The sequence below is a fragment of the Aquarana catesbeiana genome, linkage group LG05 (genome assembly GCF_042186555.1).
Source record: "Aquarana catesbeiana isolate 2022-GZ linkage group LG05, ASM4218655v1, whole genome shotgun sequence".
NCBI classification, from domain to species: Eukaryota; Metazoa; Chordata; class Amphibia; order Anura; family Ranidae; genus Aquarana; species Aquarana catesbeiana.
In genome coordinates, this window is record NC_133328.1 from 438,492,811 (window position 1) to 438,505,565 (window position 12,755).

The 12,755-nt window shown below is 40.6% G+C and overlaps 1 protein-coding gene across 2 annotated transcripts in view; it reads left to right on the forward strand.

The window, feature by feature from the left end:
• LOC141145026 (CD226 antigen-like) overlaps positions 1-12,755 on the forward strand; it is a 157,626-nt gene that overhangs the window by 37,668 nt on the left and 107,203 nt on the right. For both annotated transcript variants that reach the window (XM_073631269.1, XM_073631270.1), the window contains exon 3: positions 7,859-8,209. In XM_073631269.1, coding sequence (XP_073487370.1) covers positions 7,859-8,209 — 351 coding nt within the window. The remainder of the gene's footprint in view (positions 1-7,858; positions 8,210-12,755) is intronic.

Genomic DNA, 12,755 nt, shown 5'->3' on the forward strand with positions numbered 1-12,755 from the left:
CGCCGAAATACACAGAGCCGGTCCTCGGCTCTTCTCGGCGGCTCTCGTTCACTTTCGGCTCCACTCGGACGGTGAGCGGAGCTATCCGAAACTAGCCGAGTATTCTCGGCTAGGTTCGGGCGGCGCTCGAGTGAAACCGAAAGCGGCCGAGAAGAGCCGAGGACCGGCACTGTGTATTTCGGCGCCATTTTCAAATCGCGGTCAGCGATTTTTTCATTCTGACAGGTCAGGATCGCAGGGGATCGGCGTATAACACGCACCCGCGATTTTCCCCTGATTTTAAGGGGAAAAAAGTGCGTGTTATACGCCGATAAATACGGTATGTAAAGGTAAGAACTGGCAGCACAGTTGTTAGAAATATATCAATAAATTAGTACTGAACTCGATGGATTCCCCACAGAGTCACAGTATAATATATAATGCTCAGAGAGAGAGAGGCTTGACACAGCCTGTATGCATTCCTGCACTTAACAATACATTTTGAGGAGATCACTTGCAATGCAACCTATGAGTATTGTGTTCATTTCTACTTAGCGGACAGAAGATTTAATGCACAACTTATTACTTTTTCCTTCTTGACACTAATAGTTCTCAAACCGCCGTGCTGATGGTTATGGTTACTGTTACTAAATAAATTCACAGTATCTCCAGCCTCTGTAAGTGGAATTAATTCCACCGAGTTTGATGAAAGGCAAAGAATTACAATTTTAAATTAACAGACAGAAAAAAAAAATAAATAAAAGTATTCTTTCAACAAAAGTTAGCAGTAAAGCAGCAGTGTTTTCGCCCCTTTTCTTCAACGTGTCATAATAAGTGTAATATCTGACATGAGCTGTACATCATGTTGCAGTAAAACAAAGATTTTATAGGCACTGTTATTCTTTTTTTCCCCTTCTACAAAATACATTTTAGGATAATGTCGTTTTGAAAACAATAATTGGATGCATTTCCAGAAGGAAATTGAATTTATAAGGCACACCATCAACAATGATTAAAATGGTTAGGTGTAAATTGCAGACGCTGTACAATTACCCAAAACAAAAGGGATTGTTTTAATTATAAAAAAAAAAACAAAAAAAACAATAAATACATTGGAATGTTAACCTTCTGAGCATCTAGAATAAACTGATAAATGAATGCCTTTGGTACATCGTTAATTAAACATGGCTTTTCTGGAAATTATTCTAGTGTGTATATTAGTTACAGCTGTAAAGTTGGCACATGTGGGCAGATCAGACTCTTAACCAAGGCTTTTCCCTTCAGAAGTGAGCTGAGGTGTCACCTTTTCCAATATGACATTGTGGTAGCTGAAACAATGTACAGATGTTTCAAGATTTTTATTAGGAACTCCGGAACATGAATTACCTTATATAATGTGTGATTTGAATTACTATTTAATTTGATAAGTTCCAATAGCAGAATTTAAAATCTTCTCAGACCTGTATCAGTGTGAGGTAAAACACAAAATAGTCCTTACATACATTGCAAAATGATTTAACAGCATCCCCTTCCCTATGGCACAGAGGAAAATTGCACACCTACTGAAAAACTTTAGCTCAGGTACTGCACAACTGCTGTAACCAATAGTTCAGGTCTTGCGGCAACTAAAATAACAAAGTTAAACCTCAACAAAATGGCGGCCATCTGCACACAGACACAACTCCTTGTTGTATGAGTGTGAATGGAATGGATAAAAGATGGTTTCAGCTCCTGTTCCCCTCAGTAGGAGGAGTTATCTATAGGTGGAGAACGGAAGCAGAAGCCATCTTTCACCCATTTCATACATACTCGTGCAACAGGGAGTCCATGTCTGTGTGCAGACAGCCGCCATTTTGTTGGTCTACTGGACTCTGACAAGCTGAACCTATATGTCTTGCATCTATCTACATGCTGATCCAACTGATACAGGTTTCCAGGGCAATTTATTTTCATTGTTTTGGGCAACAAAGTTAAAGGATAAGTTCATCTTTGGGAACATGTTACATGTTCGACCCGTTTTTAGGGTGGGACATGTAACATGTTTCCACTCCTGCAGCTGCTGCCTGCTCCAATGCCTCTGGTGACAGCAGGCACAGAATGCGGGGCTCCACTCGCCTGGCCACGTCATTCATTCACAGAGTTCTGTGAATAGAAAACTTCAAGTACCAACAGCCTTTGCGTCTGTCGGCTTGTGCCTATCATGGCACTGTTGACCTCTCTGGTAGTTCATTGTCTTATCCTGTCAGTGTGCATCTGCCTGCCCATACAGAGAATGAATGTGCAATATATATATATATATATAATTACACCTGTGAGCATTACACCTATGATTTTTTTTTTTATTATAATTATACAGGATTTATATAGCGCCAACAGTTTATGTAGCGCTTTACAACCTGAGGGTAGACAGTACAAATACAATACACTTTGATACAGTAGGTATCAGAGGGCCCTGCTCCTTAGAGCTTACAATCTAAGAGGGAAGGTCAAGAGATACAAGAGATAATAACTGTGGGTGATGTGCTGATTGAGAAGATAAATGTACAGTTGTTAGGTGGGAGCCAGATAGGCTTCTCTGAAGAGATGAGTTTTCAGGGATCGTCTGAAAGTGGATAAAGTAGGAGAAAATCGGACGGATTGGGGTAGAGCATTCCAGAGGATGGGGGAGGCTCTGGAGAAGTCCTGAAGGCGAGCATGGGATGAGGTAAACAAGGGAGTTTGAGAGCAGGAGGTCTTGGGAGGAGCGAAGAGAACGATTAGGTTGGTATTTTGTGACTAGGTTAGAGATGTAGCTGGGGGCCAGGTTGTGGATGGCTTTGTAAGTTATAGTTAGTATCTTGGATTTAATTCGGTGACTGATTGGCACCCAATGGAGGGATTGGCAGAGGGGTGTAGCAAACACTGAGAGGTTTGTGAGGTGGATGAGCCTGGCAGCAGCGTTCATGATGGACTGAAGTGGGGATAGCCTATTTAGAGGTAAACCAATGAGGAGGGAGTTGCAGTAGTTGAGGCGGGAGATGACCAGGGAGTGGATTAGAAGCTTTGTTGTGACATTGGTTAGGAAGGGGCGTATCTTGGAGATGTTGCGGAGATTGAGGAGGCAAGTTTTGGGCAGATTTATATTGTGTGAAGTCTTCCTGGGTCTTAGTCTTATGCCACAGGCGCTCAAGAGCGCGGCTACGTTTTCTGAGACTTCTGTTTGTCATCTGTTTGCCAGGGTTGTAGCAGTCGGGGCCTAATTCTGCGTGTAATGAGGGGGGCAAGCTTGTCTAGGGAGGAAGACAATGAGCTGTTGTAGATGAAAGTAGCTAGGTTAGGGCAGGACAGAGGTGAGATTTTGTCATAGAGGTGATCAGTAGCAGAGTAAAGAAGAGAAGGGTTGAGGTGGCGAAGGTTTCTACGTGTAACTGTTAGGCGGTTGGAGGGAGAAGAGGTGGAAGACCGGGAGAGAGCAAAACTAATAAGGTGGTGATCAGAGAGTGGGAGTGGATTGTTGGAAAGGTTGCACGGAGTGCACAGATAGGAGAAGACAATGTCAAGGGTGTTGCCGTTGGAGTGGGTAGGAGCCTGTATCCATTGCTTCAGGTCAAGCGATGAGGTTAGACTGAGAAGTTTAGAAGTAATAGTAGTGTTAGTGTTAACAGGGATGTTGAAGTCCCCAAGAATAATTGTGGGGATTTCAGAAGAGAGAAAGTAGGGTAGCCAGGTAGAGAAGTCATCAAGAAAGGCTGATACTGGTCCAGGGGGTCGGTGGATGACAGCAATTCTTAGAGAAATGGGAGAGAATAGACTAATGCAATGTGCCTCAAAAGAGGAGAGTGTCAGAGAGGGAGGTGGGTGAAGTACCTGATAGGTGCTGCACGGGGCTTGAAGGATTCCGCTCCATCTCCCTTCCGTCCACTTGGTCTGGGGGAGTGAGTTCAGAGAAGGCCCCCATGGGAGAGGGAAGCAGGAGAAATAGTATCTGATTCATGAAGCCAGGTTTCAGTAATGGCAAGTAGGTTAAAGGAATTTGTGATAAAGAGGTTGTGAAGGGCGGTGAGTTTGTTGCAGACAGAACATGCATTCCAAAGGGCACAGGAAAAGGGGGGGGGCTGGTTTTGGAAAGAGGAATAGAGACCAAGTTCTGTGGGTTGCGGCTCCTGCCAGAGGGTGTAGGGGGATGGGAGCGTTGGGCAAAGACAGATGATGATGGCCCAGGGTTTGGGGATATGTCACCAGAGATTAGGAGAAGCAGGAGGGTGAGGGAGGTAATGTGGGAATGTGATTTATGTGAAGGGGCATGTCTCAGACTACTGGAGGTTTTATCAGTATATGGATGTAGACTGAGCAAGAGTTGGTAGGAGCAGTAGTAAGGAGAGGACAGAAGGCAGGGTGATATGTATAAGCAGGCAGGTGGAGAGGTGGGGTGAAGGTAAGAGAGTTTGAGGAGAGAGGACAGGAGTGTCAGAAGCAGTGGTAGAGAGTGCATGTTACAGAGTGGAAGGAGAGCTTATTAGAGAGACAGGGTCACCTGCAGTCTGTTCGGTGCTTTCCAGTGCAGTTTGCTATATTTGTTTGCTTCGTGCAATCGCTGAAGTGCAGAGATTGCAGTGCATATCACTTGTAGAAAGAATCACTTAGAGATAGAATCCTTAAGGATAGAAGCCACTGCAATGCTCCGCCAGCAATGTGCTGACCCCTTAAGGATGCTCAAATTTATACTGTTATGAGGGTGGGGTTGAAGTTCATTAATTAATCATGAGTGAGTATAAGAATACCTAATAATCAAAGTGGACTTTTTGCTTCTAAAGTCAGAATAGCAAGAGGCCAGAGGCCAAGATAAGATCAACACATAAAACTTAGGTAAGACAGTCCAGAGCAACAAAAAACAACGTCATGGTTATGCACACAGGGCAAGATATAGAGAAGGCCACATACCAAAGACACACACACAGAGACAGCAAGCAGATCCCAATTTAATTTAACGGTGGAAGATGTGGTTGAGCTGACACATACCAAAGACACACACACAGAGACAGCAAGCAGATCCCAATTTCATTTAACGGTGGAAGATGTGGTTGAGCTGACACATACCTGTAAAGAGACAGAGAAGGAATGATCATGTGAGGCAGGACTTGAAGCAGAGATTGAAGTGTGATCAGTGGATTGTGGTTGCAATCCCAATGCAAACTCTTCCTCCTGCTCTCTTCCCATACCTCTGCACAGACTGTGCATTGCAGAGCTGGAGGAAGATTCATTGAACTATGGTGGTACTGATTACTGCACTCATAGTGAGATCTACAAGTCCATCTGCTGCGGTGGAAGTTGGGACTTGCAGTTAATTTATTCATAGATCCCTGTTAATGAATGATGCAGCTCTGAAGGTGAACATTTTAAATGTGACACCAGCTTCAGGGAGCAGAACCCCTGCCGGCTGTCATGGGGAGGGGGGGGCTGGGGATTTGCAGCATATCACCTGTTATGCCCTAAATATGAGTGTAACTTGGTGCAAAAGGTGAACTTCACCAAAGAGAACTACTCATCTTATTCTACAATCCTATGACAGCCAGAGGTCTGATCCTCTTTTCTCCAGCTTTGGAATGTGAGCAGAACTCCAATGTCATCTTCTACAATGCAGGACTAGAGATGGTTCTGCTTTGTATGTGATGGCCTCAGCGAGAGCGGAGGTGATATGACTGCTTCGATATAGACAAGAAGAGTGACTTTGGGGTTATTACAGGCAGAACCCTTTCGTGAGAAAAATAAATAAATAAATAATAATATAGTGTATGCAATTGTGACACAAGTCATATAGTAATTGAATGTTATTAAAAATTATCTTTCATTTTCAAACTGCAGAGCTGTAATTCTCTGTAAAATGCAATGCAATATGGCAACCTGGATTCTGTACACAGATGGTGTACAGAATGCCCCTCAGGTTTGTCGTTTCCTGCTTGTGTGGTTGGCTTATTGATTTACCTTGAAGTCCGCACCTTGATACAAATTTGATTTTGTGCATCCCCTGAAACAAAAATTTTATTTATTTTTTTTTTAATTTCCCTTCAATAGAAATTGGGTTTTGAATGAGAACTATACAACTTTTCTGATAGAGTTTATGTAAGTTATACACGTTAGTTAATTTATGTGTGTATCTTGTTAACAAACAAACATTTAAAGCAACGTCACAGCTCCTTTTTAAATAATGAAGTATAGTAGAGCTTTTAAAAGAAGTTAGCTTTACTTTTAAGCCCCTTTGCATGTTTCTTACTTATTTTAAAGTGTTATTTCATATCTTCTTTTCCGGGGGCAGCCGCAGCCATATTAAGTAAAGTCTTCTGCATCCTAGTAGCTCTGTACTTCCACCCTTTCTACTTGTCCCGGTCTCTAAATCTTGTGCATGCACACATACTCTCCTATGTGTGCCCTGCTGTGTGGGCAATGTTTACACCCTCTATGACATTGCAAATTGCATGGGGTTTAGCTGGAGCTTGTGAATAGGAATAAAGTCTTGCAGTATCTTGGAGCTGTGCCATGATGGAGCCCTGGCAAAGGACTTAACACACGAATAGCGTGCCGTAAACAGAAGGACAAATGTGCATGCTTCAGTGATGTAGGCAAAAATAACAGGACAGATTACACGAAAAAGAAAGAGGATGGAAAGGTTTCCAACACAGAGATCAGTTAAGTTCTGATTAATACTTGACATGGCGGAAATTCGTCAGTATGAGTTTACTACCACATTAATTCATAGCAAAAGATTTCCAGAGCACTGTCAGTATGCTAAAAAGACTCCATAGCAGATACCGCCTGATTTAAAGCGGTATTAAACCCATAAATATTTATTTTATTGCATCTTACGGATTCTTAGATGTGATGGCTGCATTCGTTTTCAGGCTTCCTTTCTTTTATTTTCATTTGGTGATCCAGCCAGTAAGTCTGTTATTTTTCAACAAAAAAAGCTCTCCTGGAAATGTATCTGAGTGTTGAGACAAACCATTTTCCACTGACAATGGCGGTTACAATGATCGGCTTTCATTTATTTATGAAAAACCTTTATCCCAAAAAAGAAAAAAAAACTGATGTTGTAACTGCTTGTGTAACTGCAGTTGGAGGCAGAGTTTGGCTCCAATGTGCTAGTGTACCTAAATCTGCTAGTACATATAACACTCCTGTCCCCCCAGACTAACAATGTTGCTATCCAAAGGTGTCTGTCTCCTTTATCCAGAGTGGGGGTACTCTATTACGGGAGGTGTGTTATTAGCCCGATCACCAAGTGAAAACAGACAGAAAAAAAGCCTAAAAAAAGAAAATGAATGCAGCCACCACATCTAAGGATTGGTAAGCTGCAATATATTACATTTTTGGTTCCGGGTTTAATACCACATTAAGGATTTTATTTTGTTTAGTCCTGTTTATAATACATAAAAACATGTTCAAAACTACGATGCATTCCTTTTAATTGATGTTTCAAAACCTTTTTATTGCTTTTGATGTTATATTCTAAAGCAGGCAAGAATATCTTGGCAGGGTAGGTACTACACCTGTATGAAGGTCCAGAAAAAAATGAGGCTCTGTCTACCAAATAGCTAGTTATAAGCATGTTCAAGGAAGATTCTTTCTGTATTTTACAATCTAGGATCAGCTACTACTTTGGTTTTACACTGCTCTGGGGGTTTACTTATAAAGTTTAAATACCTATAAACATCCATTTTGTCAGTGAACCTGTATATCATAGTTGGTTAGCTACTTCAAAGTTCATAGTTGTTAAAATTTGTTGTGGAAGTGACCAAAAACAGTTTGGATGAGAAATAATGAATGATATACACTCTCTAAACCTGTTTACTGTTAAATATATTGTTGACCGTATTCATTCATTTGTTTCCTTATTCTTTTACAGATGGATTTGGTGAAATAATTCCATCAAATAATGAGACATTTACAGAGAATTCAAGTATTCTTTTGACCTTCCAGTATACTTTAAAAGGCAATGTGATTAACGTGACCTTAGAAAAATGTACAGATGGCAAGGTGGACACCATTGCGTACTGTGAACTGAAAATACATGGAAGGAAACAGCTGACTTATAGTTTTGATTACTCTAAGCACAGTCTTGTGAACTGTTCTGACCTTCATAGTGTCACCCTCAGCATCCAGCAAGCCTCCAGAAAAGATGAAGGCTTCTACAGATGCTACTTCTATACAGAGGAGCTGAATCAAGCTGTTGTAGTACATATGCACCTAAAACAAGGTAAGAAAAACTGTATGAATACTGTTTAACTCATGCTATTTTTCCCTGGTGTAGGTTTTACCATCCTAAAAAGAATTTGCTAGAACATATTGCAGCAGAATTGGTGTTCTAAGCTTTTACTATTTAGTACTTGCTCAGTGGGCCATCTATATTTCAGTATATATCAATTATGTTGCACAGGAAGCCTAATGAACATTGTATAAAAGTTGCCCATCCATTTTTGTAGTGAGACTTCACTTGATAAATAGATATTGCCTGGGCAGAAGGAAAGATATAAGTTCATCCTTGCAGCACAGGAACAACTAAAGTTATGTAAAACGTAAGTAAATCCCATTACGTTTGTTGACTTTAAAAAAAAAAAAAAATCTGCATAGGCAAATATTTAACAAAAATATACTAGAAATGGGATGTAATGGGTGCCTTACAATATACATATATTTATATACACTGTTATTAAAATTGTACAAATTTATTCACAAAGTAATAACAGTACAATGCATTAGTGCCACACATGGCATATTTACAGATCCACAATGTACTGGCATTAAAAAACACTTGGTTCACAGTAAAACATTGACTTTCCTACCCTACTAAGATCTTAGATTACAATACCAGGGGAGATCTCAACAGTTATGTCACAATGCATTTCATGGGTTCCACTTCCTCAGGCTATGTGAAACACTTGGACGGGTCTCAAGGAGTAAACTTTTAATGAAAAATAAATGAAACCTTTCTATTAGCCCTCTTCTATTGCCCCACAATGGTGCGTGATCCTTAGGGAGGACAGGGGCTATATAGCTGCATATCACAACCCTTCTCCATCCAATAAACTGTCTTGTAGTATATAGTATGTAGTATATGGGTTTCCCTGGGCATGATCTGTCACCGTTTGTGTCCACCGGACACCACCAATGACAGATCACTGTACCGGCCAACTGCCGGTAACATGTGATCGATGTGACCAATAACAACAGATCACTTGACAGTTGTAAATAATGTATGGCTTCCTTTCATGCCATCCATTGTGTACAATTGTGTTAATAGCTGTGATTGGTTATAGTGATCACATGGTTAAGACAGGACCAATCACAGCCAATCTGTACCATGTGATTAGCTGTAGCCAACCACAGATAATCACAATAGGAAACAATGTATGAGTCAGTTTCATTCAATAAAAATGGCTGCTAATAACAATTAATTCATTGGTATAAGCAAACACTCATAGTGTGTGTGTGTGTATATATATATATATATATATATATATATATATATATATATATATACATACATACACAGTTGTGCTCAAAAGTGTGCATACCCTGGCAGAAATTGTGAAATTTTGGCATTAACCTTTTCATGACTAAGCCTATTTTTGACATTTGGTGTTTACAAGCTAAAATCCGTATTATTTGCTAGAAAATTACTTAGAGCCCCCAAACATATATTTTTTTAGCAGAGACTCTAGAGAATAAAATGGTGATTGTTACAATATTTTTTTATCACACGGTATTTGTGCAGTGGTGTTTTACATTCAACTTTTTGGGAAAAGGGACACTTTCATGAATTAAAAAAAAAAACAAACAGTAAAGTTAGCCCAATTTTTTTGTATAACGGGAAAGATGATATTACGCCGAGTAAATAGATACCAAACATGTCACGCTTTATAATTGCATGCACTCGTGGAATGGCGACAAACTACGGTACCTAAAAATCTCCATAGGTGATGCTTTAAATTTTTTATGGTTACCAGGTTAGAGTTACAGAGGAAATCTAGTGCTAGAATTATTGCTCTCGCTCTGGCAATCGTGGTGATACCTCACATGTGTGATTTGAACACCATTTACATATGCGGGCGCGACTTCCGTATGCATTTTCTTTGCTGCGCAAGCTCGTGGGGATGGGGGCGCTTTAAAAAAATTTTTTTTTTCTTATTTATTTTTATATTTATAAATTGTGTTTAAAAAAAAAAAAAGTGATCACTTTTATTGCTGTCACAAGGAATGTAAACATCCCTTGTGACAGTAATAGGTGGTGACAGGTACTCTTTATGGAGGGATCGGGGGTCTAAAAGACCTTTGCACTTCACAGTATTCAGATCGCCGTTTTCTGCGATTCTGAATACTGTATATTTTGTTAAAACCGACGCCATTGGCAGCCGAGTAAACGGGAAGTTTACAATTAGGAGGCTGGAACGAAGCCACTCACGGCTTTGTTCCAGACTGTCAGCAGCCACCGGAGGCGGCAGATTGGTGATCGGTCCTCCCGGTGGATCGGGAGACGTGGTAAGAGCGGCGGGTGGCGGCGGGAGGGGGGACTTCCGCTCCCGCTCCTCCAGTATAACAGTCGAGCAGCTTTTAGCCGCATCAGTTGTTATACTTGAATAGCCGTTCGCCCGCTCTCCAAAGCGGTACCGGGATGATGCCTACAGCTGCGGGCATCATCCCGGTATAAGCCCCGAAAGCTGAGTACGCACATCTGTGTGCGCTCGGCAGGAAGGGGTTAATATTGAAAATATGACTGATCATGTCAAAAAACTGTTATTTAAGGATAGCAATCACATGAAGCCATTTATTATCACATCATTTTTTAGGATCCTTTTTAAATAATAATAACAGAAATCGTCCAAATGGCCCTAATAACAAGTTTACATACCCTGGAATGTTTGGCCTTGGTACAGACACAGAAGGTTGCACACACAGGTGAAAATGGCAATTAAAGGTTAATTTCCCACATTTGAGGCTTTTTAAATCACAATTGGTGTATATGTATAAATAGTCAATGAGTTTCTTAGCTCTTACATGGATGCACTAAGCAGGCTAGACACTGAGCCATAAGGAGGCAGAAAAGAACAGTTAAAAGACCTGCGTAACAAGGTAATGAAACTTTACAAAGATGGAAAAGGAGATAAAAAGATATCCAAAGCCTGGAATATGCCAGTAAGTACTGTTTAATCACTTATTAAAGTGGAGTTCCACCCACTTTTACAACTCTTCAGCATCCCTCACTAAACAGTGCGCTGTAAACAAATTGGATATTTTTTAATTTTTTTTCTCAGCACCTACTGTATATTTGCTGTATTCATTTTTCACTTCCTTCTCCCTGGCCGCGGCCCATCGCATCATTTCCTGTTTGCAATGCCTTCTGGGAAGGGGCGGCAACTTCCTCTGAAACTGCCGTTGCTATGGAAACCTGACCTGAAACCTATTACACTGCTTGTGCTGCACTGAGCATGTGCGAGATCTGCAAGGATGAGATCCAGGAAGAAATACAGTTTGGCTTTAGATGCCCACACTTAAGATGGCCACGGCCTGATGTAATTTTAAAAAATAAAAAACTACTGCTATAAACTAACAAAACAGACCTTAGTTTACAGACTAACTTTACTAGAATACATTAAGCTTGTGTATTATAGGGGTATTTTTATTTAAAAAGTATAATTTCGGCCGGAACACCACTTTAAGAAGTGGAAGATTTGGGGCTCTTTTGATACCAAGCCAAGGTCAGGTAGACCAAGAAAGATTGCAGCCACAACTGGCGGAAGAATTGCCCAGGATACAAAGAAAAACCCACAGATAACCACAGGAGAAATACAGGCTGCTCTCCAAAAAGACGATGTGGTTGTTTTTAAGGAGCACAATTCAATGATACTTGAACAAAAAAGAGCTGCATGGTTGAAGTGCCAGAGGGAAGCATTTACTGCGCCAATGCTGCAAAAAAAGCCAATGAGGCATGTCAAGGTGGTGTTGGGCATATTGCAACCAGGCTTTTTTGTGTAACTTGTACAGTAAAGGCTTCTTTCTGGCAACTTGACCATGCAGCTCTTTTTTGTTCAAGTATCATTGTATTGTGCTCCTTAGAAACAACCACACCATCTTTTTCTAGAGCAGCCTGTATTTCTCCTGAGGTTACCTGTGGGTTTTTCTTTGTATCCCAAACAGTTCCTGTGGCAGTTGTGGCTGAAATCTTTCTTGATCTACCTGACCTTGGCTTGGTATCAAGAGATCCTCAAATTTTCCACTTCTTATTAAGTGATTGAACAGTACTGACTGGCATATTCCAGGTGTTGGATATCTTTTTATATCCCTTTCCATCTTTGTAAAGTTTTATTACCTTGATACGCAGGTCTTTTGACTGTTCTTTTCTATCTCCTCATGGCTCAGTGTCTAGCCTGCTTAGTGCATCCATGTGAGAGCTAACAAACTCATTGACTATTTATACACAGACACTAATTGTGATTTAAAAAGCCACAAATGTGGGAAATGAACCTTTAAATGCAATTTTAACCTGTGTGTGCCACCTTCTGTGTCTGTACCAAAGCTAAACATTCCAGGGTATGTAAACTTTTTATCGGGGCCATTTGGGTGATTTCTGTTATTATGATTTAAAAAGGATCCAAAATGTGATAATGGCTTCATTGGATTGCAAGCCTTAAATAAAAGACAGTTTTTTGAGAAGATCAGTCATATTTTCAATATTAATGCCAAAATTTCACAATTTCTGCCAGGGTATGCAAACTTTTGAGCACAACTGTGTGTGTGTGTGTGTA